The sequence below is a fragment of the Argiope bruennichi genome, chromosome 9, assembly GCF_947563725.1.
Source record: "Argiope bruennichi chromosome 9, qqArgBrue1.1, whole genome shotgun sequence".
Lineage (NCBI taxonomy): Eukaryota > Metazoa > Arthropoda > Arachnida > Araneae > Araneidae > Argiope > Argiope bruennichi.
The window spans coordinates 7,862,825-7,880,558 of record NC_079159.1 but is presented as its reverse complement, the minus strand read 5'-3'; the positions used below and the strand labels follow the sequence as shown (position 1 = coordinate 7,880,558).

General features: G+C 29.4%; 1 protein-coding gene across 2 annotated transcripts; it reads left to right on the top strand.

Annotated features, from left to right (window-relative positions):
• The first annotated feature begins 625 nt into the window (after positions 1–625).
• LOC129984442 (techylectin-5A-like) lies at positions 626–16,675 on the top strand. 2 transcript variants are annotated; one of them, XM_056094324.1, is made up of 6 exons: positions 626–702; positions 2,250–2,404; positions 6,414–6,583; positions 11,943–12,048; positions 13,339–13,503; positions 16,370–16,675. In XM_056094324.1, coding segments are annotated over exons 1-6 (885 nt in total). In that variant the 5' UTR covers positions 626–700; the 3' UTR covers positions 16,657–16,675. The 2 variants fall into 2 exon arrangements, with proteins under 2 accessions (XP_055950299.1, XP_055950300.1); XM_056094325.1 differs by having other exon boundaries at positions 689–706.
• The last annotated feature ends 1,059 nt before the right edge of the window (positions 16,676–17,734 follow it).

Genomic DNA, 17,734 nt, shown 5'->3' with positions numbered 1-17,734 from the left:
ACAAGCTTCTTGGAATAGATAATATTTCTGGCAATAACGAATTTTTTATCGACTGATTTACAGTTTCTTGGATCGAAAGTTAAGTTAACAGTTTCGAAAGAAAATTTCTGGGTTCAATTTGAGTCTCGCAAATCTAATATTTAAACAAAAGATAAGCATAACAAAAGAGACAAACACTCAAAACAAATGAATGCGTGTTTACAACTTTTTACAAACTTTTTTAGCATTATTACCGACTTTTAAATAATAAAAGCGCAATTATTTTATCTTTATAGAAGATGAATGATTAATTATAGTTCTCTAATATATTACATCATTTCGATCACAAAGATTTGAAGGTCATAAGCAATTATCTAGCACCTTTACAAATTCTTCTTCTTAAATAGCATAATGAATGGATGTCGTCAGTGTGAACGCGTTCTTGTGTTTCACCTGATCTGACACAATACTTCTTTTTGAACTTTTAATTAACAAAGTTAGGACTCGAGTAGCTTGAAACAGCGAACGCTTCCTTCCTATTTTAATTGGCTGAGTTTTTTGTTCACAAGTTCTTTTGTTATTTCTCTTATGATTAGGGTGGTTTCTTTTTTTCCCCATAAAGATTCTAGCATGGTCAAGAAAAAATGTACTAAACTATCAAATAAGAAGCTGATTTTTCTTTCAAAGAAATTAATATACTTGCAAATACGCTGATACCATAATGTAAGTAAGTTATTTCTTGTTATACATTTTATAAACTGTGAATAATTTTATAAAATATTTATTTGGATAGAATTTTACAGAATTTTAATTTAGATAGAATTTATTTTTTATTATATTTACAGCGGATATTAGAAATTTCATTTAAATTCATAAAAGAACAGCAAATATCAAGTTTGTTTACTAGTTTTAGCCTGAAATATTCTTTAATATTGAACCAAAGTGATATAAATTTGTATAAAAAATTTAGGTAGTTATGAAATGTAAAAAAATAATTTTTGAATATTTTGAATCTAAAATTTTTGTTTACATATAAGGCAACTTTTCTTTCTTTTTTTTTTTCTTTTTTCTTTATTTATTTGCGAACTTTTTTTAATCAATTGTCTGTTATGCGGAAATATTTGAAGATGAATAATTTAATAAATTATTTAAATTAAAATAAATTTAATTTTGAATTTAAGCGATATGAATTTGTATTAAAAATTTAGGTAGTCATGAATTTAAGAAAAATAATTTAAAGAAATTTTCAATTTAAAAGTTTTGCTTACATACACGACCATTTTTCTTTATTTTTTTATGAACTTGTTTTAATCAATTGTCTGTTATACGTAAATATTTGCAGCAGAATAATTTAATAATTGATTTAAATAATTTATCAGCTTATTACATTTTTTAACTGACACAGAAAACTTTCTAGTGAAGAAAAAATAAATAAATAATGAATGAATTTCGCCTGATTAAATAAAAATTAATTAATTAATGAATGAATTTCACTTGATTAAATAAAAAATAACTGCACAAAATATAAAATTAAATCAAATCATCTATACCGTAATCAAAATCAAAATCAAAAGCAGAGTTATTTTGATTCCGCATTATTATGACATCTTAAATTTTATACTATATAAATGAATGTTGTTCCAGAACCTAAATATTCTATTAAATATTCTTAGAATTGAAATACTTGCGTAAACTTAATACTATTTCATAAAAACTAAGTAAATATTCAATTCTAAAAGTTAAGAAAGGTATCAGCTATTAAAAGGAACCTTTCTGAATAACACAAACGTATTATAATTATTTTTTTATTTTATTTTTTATTTTGTCAACTCAAAAAATTTCAAGTTTCATTTATTTTGGCTGAATTAATTTATTTTTTCTTTGACAGCTTTTATATCTATAAAATAAATGAATTCTGAAGATAGTAAAACACAAAATAAAGATACATAGCAAACTTCTCGCATGTGTGCTATGATTTAATGGCTTTATTTATTTTTTTTTTTTTTGCCAGCAAATTTTGTACTTTAAATATGCAAATTGAGATACTTAAGAAATACCAGCCCCCTCATACACACTAAATTTGGAAATGGTTCAACTTCCACTGGCTGGTTTAAGGTTAAAATTAGAGGGAATGGATAATGGTACAGATGTTATCTCGTTATTTGGCCCCAATTCCAAACTATTTAGTCTGTCTCTAAATAATTAATAAATGAAAAGTGATCTATCTCGAATTAAAAAGAATATGTTCCAAACATATCTTATATTTCTAGGAGCATTTCAAATCAATTATTGTTTTTCATATCTTTGCTTATTTACGGTGCTGTCGGAATTGAGACGAAGAATTGCAGTTACAGCGAGCCTTCCATATCTTACTTGGATGCTGCAGTGGATATGATTGCAAAAGCGAAGGTGGCTTTCCCAGTCTGTAAGTGAGATTTTCATTCTTACTTAATTATTAATGTTATAAAAATGAGTATCAAATTATTCTTATTTTTAATATTTTAGAAAAAAAAACAATTAATATGCATATATTTACTAATAATAAAGATGAAAGTATGTGTTGGCGCTCTACAGCCAACAGGATAACTCAAAGATAAAAGAATCTGGATATATGGAATTTAGTCTATGGTCTTGTTACTACAAATGCAGTTCTACGTCAAATTTTGGATTCAGTCGGACGGAAAAAAATATCTATTCGTTTATTCGTTTTCTTCATTTCTACGTAGCACAAAATCCTCATATGTGGGATTCTAAAATTAAAATTTTGAGCACTCTTAGCGCTTGCTGCCTAAGGTCCACAATTTTTTGTCAGGATAATACCTCTATTTAAAAGAATGCGAGTAAGTTACGGAGTAACCATTTTCGCTGGTTCAAAGAAAAAATAATATTTTACTTACGGCTGTTTTTAATTTCTAAATGAAAGTGGTAATACTTGATTTAGAGCTTTTTCATTTTAAAATTTTATTTTGTTTGTTTCTCATTGTTTTTCTCGATTTACAGTTCTCTTGCTATTAGTAAAAATATGATACTTTGAATGAAGATATTTTATTCTAATTACTCTGTTCCTTATGAATTATATTATGTTTCATTGAGAATGGTATGCTGTGACTCATCTAGTTAATTTTAATAAGAGTGTTTTTTGTTATTATTATTCTGACGAGGTGTTTCACATATGATATGCGGTTTGTTCTTTCAAAAAAAATTTTGAAATCTCATAAATCATTTGATAATTAAATAAATGAGAATGGTATTTGAGCCTAATTATCTAAAGAGAGTAGAAATCTCAATTTAGACGAGAATTCTGATTTTTAACCCTCTGCCTTAGTTTAAATCAATAAACCAGAATTTTCTCTAATTTGAATGAAATATACTGGAATGAGAATAACCGCATTTTATTGAGTCTTTAAAATATTTTTTTCTACAACTTCGGCCAAATATATTTAGTTTTGAAATAGTTATATGTAGTTATGATAGAAATAAAAATTTCAAAAATATCTTCCATTTACGAAATCAAAAATTTCAAATTAAAAATAACAGTCTTTTAAATAAACCATTCTTTTAATAAAAAAAGGATTATTTTTTTACAACAATATGGATCCGAGTTTTATAAATCAAATAGTTTCTGAGAATAATATTAGTTCAAACAGTAGCTTCGATTTTTTGGAAAGCATTAAAAATTTTTGTTTCCTTTTATTTCATTTTATTTTTTGAAGCAAAGTTTTTATAAACCACCTTATAATTAATCATATGTTTATGAATATATCAAAAACTTTCTCGCTACATTTATTAAAATGTGATGCATTTTTACACAATACAATTTTAAAATACACGATACAATTTTAAAAACCGAGTAAATTGAAATAAGCGTCAATCTAAAAAATTATAAATATCAAAACCGAATATCAGAATACCAAAAATTAAAAATGTCAAAATATATATATTAAAACAATTTGTACGAAATTAGTATTTTTCTCTCATATAATGCGATATTTTTATAAATATGTCGTTATCATAATCTCTCTCTTACTAAAATTTTTAAAAATTTCGTAAAAATTGAGGAAATGGGTAAGAATTTGGTAAAAACTGAAGAAAAAAAGATAAAAATTAGCGTAAAAAAATTCTTGTTGACTTATTTAGCCAGTATTTATTAATATTTGGAAAGACTTTTACACCATTTAGATAAAAGGTCATTTTGAAGTAAGCAAAGTTTTCAGTAAAAGCAAACGAATGAAAACGTAGTTTAAAAATATTTAGTTTTCAACCACTACCAAATTTGACAGCCACAAATTTTAAATTATTTGCAACATTCGAATGAAACACTTTCTACCTGTTGTCATTTGTAGCTACAAAATGCATCTTCCCTTTAATTTGTAACATCCCAAAATCTTCCAAATAAGCAATAAATTTTTTAGAACCTTGAAAATAATATTTTTTAATAAAAAAAATTGTCCAAAGTAAACAAAAGTAATTCTCATTTAAAGGTAAATGGGGTCTCTAAATCTCCTTGATGAATGTAAAATCAAACTCACAAATCATCAAAGAGTGAGCAGCTACACTTACATAAAAAATATTTTGTTATACTTCTCTCAAAAAAAATGTGATGGCTTAGAAACTTTCATATAAACAGTAGATGGCCTAAAATCTACCTAAATTGACACCTAAAATTGTGCCAATCACAATAGTTACATTCTCATTAAATACAGGTCCTATTCTCTTCAACTTTTCAAAGAATTCAAGCGAATTGAAATGTTATTTTTAACTAACAAAATTTTAGGACAAGATTTAATTAAGAAGCAAAGATTGTATTTTTTAAAACATTGATAGGGGTGTTTTACACCAGCTTGCTCACAGCGCAGATTATGATCATTCTGATATTGCAGGAGAAATAGATTGAAACCTCTTCTGTTTTTGATTAAGTTTCTGATTCGAAAAGAAAAAAATAATAATAATTTTGGTTAAAATCTGGAATGATTAGATGTAAAATAACGGGTATTATAATGAACTGAATCAGTCGTTTTATTTTGAAATATCAATAAGTTCCAGATTTTTTTTTTTCATTTTTATAGACTGAATTAAATATAAATTGACCAATTATCTGTGATTATCCAGGACGATTTGGCTTTGAAGCTTTATGCCTGCTTGATTTTTTTCATCATACTTCTTTCCCAATACAGTGAGTCTTGTGTAGAGTTTCTGAAATATTTTCCATTCTTTTAAATACGGAATTTCATTGTCTGAAGTTTTGCTCCACAGCACATCTAATGCATTGGAACTGCACGGAGTTACTGTTCATTAGGATCGAGTATAATATGGATCTTCACGAGACCCACTTTTCATATTAGAATCTTTAATCAATCTATTTGAATTTGCAGTTTATATCTACAAGGTGATTCCAAACTTATCGTTCAAATTTCGTACGGAGGTAGGGTTTTCTGATTTCACATAGAGAAGTATCTCCGCAAGCTTCATCTGTATGGACAAAATGGGCAAGCGAAGTGAGTTCAAAGAAAAAGTACAGTTAAGTGGTAACGAATGTGGCCTTTATTCCAACAAGGTAAAGTACATTCGTTACCAGTAATTGCTTCACAGAAGGTGCTCAAAATTGCAACTATTGAAACGAACACGGGATTCACAGCGCCGTTGCATTGACTGCCAAAACATTTTCAAAAACTTCTGGTACATCACGGACAATGCCCGCGGCGGACACTGTTCGAGCAAGGTCCATTTCACTGTCAACGGAGGTATCGTACACATGGTCTTTCATGACCCAACACCAAAATAAATCCATGGGCGATAAATCAGGTGACCTAAGTGGCCAAGTCATCAGTCCACTTCTGCTGATCTATTGAACTCCGAATATTCGTTTCAGGTAATCACGCGCAACAATTGTGCTATGGTCTGGAGTACCGTCATGTTGATACCACATATCTCGGTGGATATGCCGCAAACATTGTCCGTGATATGCCAGGAGTTTCTGAAATTGTTCGGTGGTCAATGCAACGGTTCTGTGAATCCCGTGCTCGTGCAAATGGTCGCAATTCTGAGCACCTTCTGTGAAGCAATTACTGGTAACGAATGTACTTTACCATGTTGGCCACATTCGTTACCCTAAACTGTACTGTTTCCTTGAATTCGCTTCACTTGTCAATTTTGATCATGCGGATGAAGTTTGAGGACATACTTTCCTATGTGAAATCGATTTCCTGAGATATCCCTTACCACCAAACGAAATTCGAACGATAAGTTTTGAATCATACTGTATATCGTTAATTCCCAATCATTGTATGTTCACCCTTATTTAGATTATTCCATACAAGTTTACTGATGACAAATAAATTAATGAGCATTTATTTCCACATGACTAACTTTCATTTAATCAAAACTATCTATTTTTTTTTCATGTGCATTACAATTTATATATTTTACTTTTGAAGGTGCACCCGTTTTGGCGAAGGAAGAAACAAAGCCCATGGATTGCGCAGATGTGTTGGCCAATGGCCACAACGAAAGTGGCGTTTATACCATCTGGCCAAAGAGTCGAGTGACCGAAGACAGACCACTAAACGTGTTTTGCGATATGGACACAGAGGGAGGAGGATGGACTGTGAGACTTCTTTCTTTGCTTCTGCTATACGATTAAACTTAAAATATAACAGATTTCCAGGAACTCCAATGACTAAGTGAGAAAATTACTAACAAAGATGAAATAAACAGATTGTTAAAAGCTAAGATACTCAAAAATTAGAATCATGCTATGATGACTCTCTACGGCAACAATAATACATGCAGTAAACTTATTTGATGGCGCGTTTACAATACTACTAGGTTGCTTTGTAATCATAATGAAATTCCCCGTCTTAGCACTAGACCAATCACTACATTTTGAATGCCGAACCACCTCAAGTACTTTGAACTATGAAAAATAGTTCCCATTCTGAGTGGTTTATACAAAAACCTCCCTCCTTTCATATATACCATTTATCAGTATCACTTTTATATCTGTTTCCCCGAAGAAAACGGTAATCTGTATGCAATTTCGGTCAAAATTTTCATCCCCGTGCTTGAAGTTCCTCGTCCGCAAAGGGCATTGTGCAATGCTGGAAAGAAGACAATAAGTATAATAGGCGCATAATGAATAGTCGTGTTATTCTACCGGTCATGATTATGCAGTCAAAAAGGATGTAAAATAACTATTGGCCTCTTTAAAAGATAAGAAATATGATATTGGTGCTAATCTGAGCAACAATGATCCGTCTTGTATGATCCTCTGATTTTCTCCATGTTCATTAGGCTCATTGCAAATTAATAAGAAAGTTGTGCTTATTAAGTAGCTTACCAGGTTTTAATGTATTAACATACAGTGAATGTATTAACATATAGTTTTAATGTATTAACATATAGTTTTAATGTATTAACATATAGTTTTAATGTATTAACATATACTGAAAATATTAACATATAGTTTTAATGCATTAACATATAACGAATATATTAACACATAGTATTAACATATAGTTTTAATGTATTAACAGATAGCTTATCAGGTTTGAATGTATTAACATATAGTGAATATATTAACATATAGTTTTAATGTATTAACAAGTGGCTTACCAGGTTTTAATGTATTAACATATAGTGAACATATTATCATATAGAGAATATATTAACACATAGTATTAACATTTAATTTTATGTATTAACATATAGAGAATATATTAACACATATTATTAACATATAGTTTTAATGTATTAACATATAGTGAATATATTAACATGTAGTTTTAAGGTATTAACATATAGTGAATATATTAACATATAGTGAATATATTAACATATAGTATTAATGTATTAACATATAGTGAATATGGAGATTGAGAAATAGAGTTTAGTTTCCTTCTTCAGATATCATGAACAAATATATGAAAGCATTCACAGATCAATTGACACCTACGAATACTCTCCTGTATGTTCCCCTGCAATCTTATTTTCAATATCAAAACGTCGTTTGCAGCAAAATGCGATATTTTCTTCGCTTCATTTCTAATACTAATCATCGGAGTCTGTCACCTAAATGCCTCAATACTCTGTACATCATATAAATGATGTGAAAGGTCACATGTCTCATAAAAGATACTTCTACGAAATTATTTCGTCTTTGTTACGTATCGATTAAGTTTCGTAAGTAATTCTCTTGTTGTTAGAGATGCATAATCCCCGATTTTTTGAATAACAAATAATTTTGCTATTGTTATTTTTAAATATTTGTTCCAAATATCTGTTATTTCAATCATATTATTAATTAAAAATTATTACTTAATATTAAATATAAAATTTATTAATTATAATTAATACTTAATTTGCTAATTTAAGTAACGTGTGATTGAATTAATTTATCTATTTCAGCTAACTTCTTAAATTTGATTTTTTTTTCAAAACTATTTATTTAATTTCTTTATTGGAGTAAACCATTTTCTTAAAAATTTGAATTAAATATATATGTTATTTCTTTAAATTGTTTACTTTAGTTCTATATTCTACGAATAGATGGCGCCAGCAGTAAACGTAATATATGCAAAATCAAGTCACAAGTAATTAAAAAGTATTTGTATGGAATAGTGCATCATCAAATGCGAATATCGGAAAGTCAAGGTTACTCTCATGAAGTAGAGCGGCGATTTCACACTTTCCAATAAAATCACCGCTCCGATAAATGTCAGTGATATGCAATTCAACGATACGATATTTCCAATAACCGGTCCATTCTCTTTTCAATCCATTCACAGATTTATCCCTTTTTCTTTCGTTCGAGAGCTTTCATTGGACATATCGTATCGATTGTTACTTTCCAGTGAAGTCACCGCTCTGGTAAATTTCAGTGATATCGTATCAATTGTTACTTTCTTCGTGATCCAAAACCTGTAATCGAAAGATCACCAGTAAGATCGTATCAAGAATTTGAATCCCACCCCTCTTTGAAAAGTATTGATCACTGGTATTTGTGACTTTTTGATATTGGTTACGTAATAACAGCTCGAAAGATAATCGTCATCCCTACTTGTTGTAGTTAAATAATTAGTCATTATAATTGATATTTTTTTATTTTCGTTTTATTGTGTAATTTTTCTATAACAATGACATTTTTTAAATAAAATTTGTTTTATTATTCAATAAGAAGAAATCTGGAAATTAGTCCATTTTATACATCATAAACGAAAGGAAATTTCAAAAAATATATAATTATTAATTATATATAATTATAAATTTAGATAATTAAGCATTATCTAAATTAACAATACTAGCCTCGATCTTACTTATAATAAGAAAGTTAAAATTTCGGCTTGCTTTGTACTCAGAAAACTTTATGATTTCTCCGAGTTCTCTTCTTTATTCGGGCACTAATAAATAATTTTTTTCTGAAATTCATATGTTTCTTTATATATTACTAGCCGCCTTTGGCGACCAGCCGGTACGCCAATCTGAATGTTCGTTAAAATTTTAATAATTAAATATTTTATGCAATTCCAACTTTAATAGATTCTTCAGCAAAATATTTTAAAACTTCACATTTTGATAGTCATATAATTCACTCATAATATTATAAAGGCCTTCAGTCATAACGTGATATGTATCTCTCTCATTTTCTGTTACCCCTCGTAGAATTTATGCTTTAAATTAAAGTGTAAAGAATTAATCTGCAATTAATATAATAATATTTTTTTACTGAAACAAAGCATTTTTTTTAATAATATGATTATTGATAATAAAGTCACTGAGCGTTTAAACTTTATGGGCACTAAAGAATATCTTTCTTAATTTATGTAATATCTCAAGAATTTGTCAACAAAATTTTCTCAGATTCATCATGAATGGATCGATTCATTAACAATGTTTCATTTTAAATGCATCAAACACTAAGAAAATAAAATGAATCGTTTAAAATAATCGGTCGAAAACAGGTCTAAAAAAACTACTTAAAAAACGATTTACTTAAAACTATAAGCATATATAAAAAATATATATAACTAACATAAATACAATTTAATTACAAAAGCATGCAACTAACCTAAAAATATTTTAAATCATTGAAAACAGGTTAAAAAAAACTACTTAAAAAACGATGTACTTAAAACTATAAGCATATACAAAAAATGTATAACTAACATAAATACAATTTACATACAAAAGCATACAACTAACCTAAAAGTAATTTAAATCGTCCGTTGATAATGGTTGCCATGCCAACAATCAGAACACAGTGCGCATGCGTGAATTTTCTTCGCCTTTTACGGTAACGCAAATGCGTGAATTTTTCTACGCCAGTTGGGGTAACGCTATGCAGATTAGACATTTTTAATTTCCTTTATTCTGTGTTATTTTAATTCAAAAGTACTTCAGAATGAATCTGAAACATGGATTAATTAACAATGTTTAATTTTAAATGCATAAAACATTAAGAAAATAAACAGAATCGTTTGAAATAATCCGCCGAAATATCTTAACCCTAGCCTCATTACTGTTGGGAGAAAAAAAGAACTAAAGCCTAAATCATTTGGCGTTGGGGAAAATGGAAGATTTTTTTGGCGGGAAAGTTAGTTTTTAATTAATAATTAAAATTCTAATTAAAATTTCAAAAAAAGGGACCCCAGGTGCACATTCCGGACATCTAAGGTATACATGTACCAAATTTGGTAGCTGTATGTCAAATGACCTGGCCTGTGGAGCGCCAACACACACACACACACATTGAGCTTTATTATAAGTATAGATAAATTGTTCAAGTAATCCTGGTTAGCACTGAATCCTTCTGAGTCAAACGTCCTTGTAGTAGAAGTTTGATGAATACTATTTACTCATCAGTATATTTTCACTTTTTTTTATCAGATTCTCTGTCAGTTCTACAAGCCATACAATATTCTCACAGTTGCCGTAGGAAAATATGAACAACGGAAACAAGTAGATAGAGTTAAATTGAGTTAAGGCCCGTATTGAAACGAAATGGTAACGAAAGGGCGATTCAAAGTGCAAAGTTGGCTGCACAGAAAGGAGAGTACTGATATAATTGTCCCCAAATCAAATAATGTCTTAAAATGGGAATTAAGAGAAAAAATAAAGCTTCAATGGTTTGACAGATGGTACATGTCCAAAACAAGGAAGAGTAATTTGTGACTTTATTAATAACTCAGAAATAAAAATAAGAAAATACCATCCATTAATAATCCAAATTATATTAGAAGATGGTAAATTTCCGCTTTCTTTCAAAGATTTTGAATAATTCGGGAATACAAATGCATCTGTGGAAGAATTGGAGCAGTTTATGATTATTTAAAGGTATATATATATATAAGTCTCAGAATTAAGTAAGAATTAAAAAAAGTGCAAAGTTTGACTTAATCTTTGTACTAAAGGTGTCAAAAAATCTTAAAACATTGAAAGGCATGATAATGAAAATTGATGGTCTTTTTCTCATTATTTAAATATTTAAAAGTGTTTGTTCTACTTTTGTTGTGGACAACACATTTGGAGGAATACAGATAATTTTGAGGAGATTTTTCTTAAATTGGTGGCCTAATCCTCGTAAAACAGGATGATAGACGTAGGGGAAGATGAGGTGGCAAGCCAGAGTTTGGGAGCCAACCACCTCGAAGAGAATGCCGATTCGGAGAACTGACCAATGATATGGGTGGATATGATAAAGGCAGCAGTCGGTCACAACAAATACTGTCGACACTGCTTTGTTGAGTAGTGTAATCAGGCTGTACACCAGAAGAAGAAGTTTATTTTCCCATTTCGGGGTACTTTTTCTTAATCGGATCACAGTTCAAATGATATTCATATAGTTTCGAAAGAATTTCTGTCAGAATTTGTACAATTACTATTACCTTTACTGTCGATGATAATATAAAAAAATCTATTAGAACAAGCGCTTAAGTAAACATCGATTTATAGTTTAATACTTTATGCAGGTGATACAGAGGAGAGGAAATTTCAACAGATCGAAACATTTTTTCTACAAGGGTTGGACAAGTTATAAGAATGGTTTCGGAGACATTGAAAAAGACTTTTGGTTAGGTGAGTGTTATGAAAATCGATTTAACCTAGAAAATATTTATGTAAAGCATTTTTGAAATAAAAACAAATTGATTTCTTAAATAGAATTACGCTTATAAAAATAAATTTAGATATAAAAGTAAACATAAAATATTGTATAGAGCAGTTACTAAGAAATTGCTATCATTTTACATAATTTCTTACAATTTCTCCACTTGTGGCTTGAAATATTTCTAACAAAATGAAAAAATCAAAGCCACGAAAAAAATGAAAAATATGAAAGAAATAAAGAAATTTACAAAGAAAAATTTAAAAATGTCATTTCATTCTAATAAAAATGGATAAGTATCATTATTTAAAAAAAATGTATAATAACTTCTTTTACAGTGAAATAAAAAGGAGAAAACCAGAGTATGAAATAATAAAAAAAAAACAAGTAGTATGAATGACAGTATAAAATGGTACATTTTAGTACATAAAAAGCAAATATTTCATCCACTTTTGTTAATAAACTACTAGTGGCAAGAATTTATTTTCTGAGTTAAAATTGAAGGATTTATCGTATGAACATCCAAGGAGAACTAAGAACAGTTTACGTGATTTTGCACGATATGCTAGAAAGCTACCATGGCTTTGGTCACTACTTATATTGTACGCCTTGATTGCCTACCTGTAGAATTTTGGCTTCAGGATTAAACAGCTATGAATTCCAAACTAGGTTCTTATAATGATCTCTGGAGTACATGAGCCATCGGGATTTAATACATTTCAGTATGAGTAGAAATTTTGACATGAGGTGCTACATATGGTATCATCTTTGCTATCTAACAAAGGTTCAAATAGCTCATTGTTTGCTTCAAAGTGGAATGTTTATTTGACTTTGCTAAATTGATTGCACTTCCCGAAATTACCACATCATAATAAAAAAAAATGTTTTACTATAAGAAGGACGTGTCATTCTATAAACTTAAGAAGAATAAAACTTTTTATTCATTCATAAGTGAAGGTCAAGGTTTTTTTTAAGAATTTAAATACTGAAAACTATAATTTTTTTTTCTGAAACTCACTTCTGGAACTTATTTCATTATTTTTTGGAATTCTGTGATTTGTAAAACTATTGAGGTATATTCAGAAAAGCAAAATTAGCTCCTATTAAGAAAGCTTAAACCCAAAAGTCAGCAACCCCTCTGAATCAAACAACAATAATAAATTCAAATAGATTTTCATGATGGCACATCGAAAGCAAAACCTTCATAATTTAAATGTTCTTCTATAATAAGGAAAGCAATAAGTCATGTTCGTTTATTTCAGGAAATGACAACATATTCGCTTTGACCAATCAACGTTTGTACTCAATTCGCTTCGATCTGAAAGCAGTGGACGGAGAAGAGAGGTATGCCCTTTACGACAAGTTTTGGATCGATGACGAGGTCAACAACTACACATCGCACATTAAGGACTATAGTGGCACAGCAGGTAAGATGCAAAATTGTTGCCTTTCTGAGATCAATAGACTATTCTATATTTTCATCTGTAAGCCTACTGTAATATCTTCATCTAGAACGATTAAAGATTAAATAAGAGAATAGCGTATCAAAACAATTTATATATATATATATATATATATATATATATATATATACAAAAAACAACTTCTTCTCATCTAGGTTAATGTTATTTACACAACACACAACAGTTGAAAATTTAATCAGGAAATAGTTCCTCGATCAAATCGGAGAATAAGTCACCCTAAAAAACGCTAACAGGCTGTTAGCTCAAAACGGCTACTTCAGGGGCGATTTTATCGAGTGGATCCTAACACAGAATCCAGAATCACACGGAACTTCTCAAAAAATCAGAAACAACTTCTTCGGACACCAACGTTTCTCCAAATTCCAATTCGACACATCTCACTGCTCTCCGCTCTTTTCTCTACCTTCCCTAAAATCAAACCAAAATATCACATTTTATCAGATATCCGCCTCAGAGTTTCTGATTGGAGAACTTGAGCTGACCCCTCCCTAACACATGTTAATTATAATCAATTCACAACTAACACCGGTTGAAGTCCACCTGAGTTCGATACTTAATGACAACGGTTGCTGGAGATTGATTGTTTCTTGAAGATTTGAGGTGTCCCTTTATAGGGTAAAAAAAGTTTAACATCTGGATGTTTTGACGTTCGTCTCCAGACACAATGACTCTACTAGTGAAAGGAATCCACATCTGGCGGTCCGTAGGCACTTAATTATGAGTGGGAAAACGGATGACATTACATCTGGCCAGAATGCTAATTACCATGTGAGGAAAAATGGGAAACGTTAAGTTATTTTAATTTTTGTGTTCTTATTTTAATTTTTAATTTTGCACCAATTCTATATGAGATTATCAACAGCGATGTCAGCATATTTCCTGTTGATGTACTGTTGTAGTGGCATTTTATATTAGAGCTATAACTATCTGATTTCCATTTGCGGAAAAACATCTTTTTACTTAACATTAGCTGCCTTGATCCCCCATTTGGGGATTTGGGAATTTTACTTGCACCACACAGCGCCAATATTTGGTATCTCTAACAGTTTAATTTCATTCCGCATTTATCAATCAGTATTGTGTGTAGCAGAAAGTAAGTATTCTGTGCTTCGTTTCTTTGCAACAAGCGAACAAATTTGAAATTCGTCTGTAAATTGAAGGGAACAGAATTCTCATATTTGAAGTGCTATAGTTTTGGCAGGTTATTGTATTATAATAAAATACCATACATAATTAAGCATTTTAGAGGCTATAATAACGCTCTATTATTTACACAGTCTTTTGTTTTTTTATTTAAATGATTTTATTGATTCATTTTATAATAATACCAGATTTCAAAAATATTTTCGAATAGAGAAAAATATTTTCTAAATAAAACAGTATAATTGTTTCAAATTTGAATATAATGATACTGTTACTCAAATTTTAGCGCATATATATAATTTTTCCGAACAAAAAAGTTTTAAAAAAATTTGTCAGTTAATGGGTTTATAACATTATCCTACACATGAAAAAGATCGGAAATGCGATTAATTTTGCATTTTCTGGATTTTTTCTTTTTATAAATTGATTGTCATTTATTGGAAAAAAAAACTCTATTAAAAATTTTGTTAGTATCTCAGCCGCAAATAAATAAAGTTTCAGGAAAACATATTTTGATTTCTTTGCATTATTCCTATACTTTTTTCGTTTTGTATTTATTTTATGAATTAGGATACATTTCACATTAATTAAATTGAATCGGTCTGATAACCAATTTCAAATTTTTATATGTAATTAAATATTTTACAAAGATTTTTAAATTTTTATTGTTATTTTTTTTCGTTATTAATCTATCGACAAATAAATAATAAATTAAAGGAAGGAGATGATAACTGCGAATTTTCTCTTGTTCAACCCTCCCATTATTTATCCGGCCTAAACTGGACGTTCGAGTTCTTTACTAATGGGTCGTTTAGAGAGAAGTTCTGAGTAATCGAGGATGTAAAGAAAGGGCATGCTCAATGTTAAACTTGCTTTACATCTTGCTCTCCTCGTTTGAAACAAAAACCAGCCCAAAAAGGGCCCATTAATGTAAAACTTCACATCTGGGTTGGTAGTGAAAGAATTAAGTTCATTTTTCATTACTTATTTCTAATATTTTAGAATTTATATATTAAAATATTAATACCACTACTCTTGATCCAATGATTAGTACAACTTGTCTTGATATTAAGTAAATTGTTTATTTTATTCCACATTATCTTTTATGAAGAATTTCGACTTTATTATTATCATGTGAGAACATGATGTTTTTGGTTATAGGGTTTTGAAGCTCGAAATCACGTAGGCAATGAATAAAGTATAAATGGCAATTTTCATCATCATCATCTTTTGATCGCATATATTTTTTACCTGTTTTTACCAGCATCGCATTATTATTATGTATGCTTCTTTGACAGCAGATGCGTTTTTAAAAGGTTGACGTAGAACTATGACATCAAAGCTGTTATTTCATCTCAAAATCGGTCGAGCTCCAAAACTTTGTTTGCCAGCTAGAAAAATTGAAAATGAAAGTTAAAATTTTTTTTCATTATATATATATAGATAGATTGAAAGAGAGAGAGAGTGTGTTTGTGGGAGGGATAGAGACTAATTGAGAAGTCTCTCGATTGTTTCAAACCGGTTAAAACTGATTAATGATTTAAATTAATTAAGACAAATAATGACAAAAAATAATAATGTTCTCACATGATGACTTGAAATTTGCGATAGTAGATTTCATTTTTATCTTTTGTTTGTTCTCATAGATGTCTTTCATTTTCCTTAGGTGACTCAATAAATTACAAACACGACAATCAGAAATTTTCTACAAAAGACAGAGACAATGATAATCACAAAAATAACTGCGCTAGCATATACAAAGGTGGATGGTGGTACAATGCGTGTCACGACTCGAACTTGAATGGTGTGTACCACAGAGGGCCACATGAAAGCATAGCTGACGGTGTCAACTGGAAATCTTTTAGAGGGCACAAAGAGTCTCTTGACACTACTGAAATGAAGATCCGCCCTAAAAACTTTAGAAAGAAACTAACTTTCAATGAAAATATCTGATATTGTACAATGAAACACTTGGAAACTTCACAACATTTATGGCAGAAAGCCTTTTTTTTTTAATGTAAGTTTTTATATTCATAACTATATTGAAGAGAAACTAAATCTGAAATAAATCACTGAAAAATGACTGTGTATTTCGTAGCTTGAAAACTGAATTCGAGATTTGGTTATAATATCTGAATACTTTTTTTCTCTGAGCCTACGGCTACATCGTCTGCAGAATGTTCTCAAAACCGAGGACTTTCATTTTTTTTCCTTTAAATAAATTTTTAAATTATTAGAATTATCCAAATCATAGCATGGATAAAAAAAAAATGTATTTTACCGATACAAAAATGTATAAATTTTCAAATGGGAATATATTTTCTATTTCTTTAAGAACGAACTTTGATATATTTTGAGACATTTTTCTTGTATCTAAATTGAACATTTTAGACTTCAATAGAAATGAAATCATTTCTTATCGTTTAAAAATACAATCCTAACAATCTATTTTTGTTAACCAACTGAATTGTGATAATGAACAAGGAATTTCATAATTTGCGAGTTCTTTCCTTAAATTATTGAAATTGTAGTATTCCTATGTCTCAATCATTTGCATGCTCTTTAAAGAGGCATGCATGTCTCGTCTGTTGTATGCCGATTACAATATTATTATGACAAAAGGATTGTAGGAAATCTGGATGAATGCATGCGGAATACTTAGAAACAGAGATTTCTGTTTGCAAATGCAAGAAGTTAAATTGTTGATGTAATGAGAAGCTATGAGGAGAAGGAAAAATTTTCTATTCCAAATTGAAGAAAGAATGGATGAAAATGCCACACATTTGCATAGCTACTGGTAGTGATAGTTTATTGAAAACGATAATGAATAAACGTTGTGATCTGATCGACTCAGAGTTTGGGCTTTGAAATATTAATGGATACGTTTGGATGTTCATAACATTAATTGGTAAAAATTCAATTGTCACAATGAAATTGGGTACTGTAGAGTTAAAAATGTGCTGAGACTTTTATGCAAATGTCTTGTACTGTATTTACCGCTGCTCCAAACTATCTTAAAATTTATTTTAAT

Coding starts and splice junctions, on each gene's coding strand:
- LOC129984442 (XM_056094324.1), top strand. Junction 2,405..6,413: donor GAAGGTGGCTTTCCCAGTCT/GTAAGTGAGATT, acceptor TTACTTTTGAAG/GTGCACCCGTTTTGGCGAAG. Junction 12,049..13,338: donor TGAAAAAGACTTTTGGTTAG/GTGAGTGTTATG, acceptor CGTTTATTTCAG/GAAATGACAACATATTCGCT.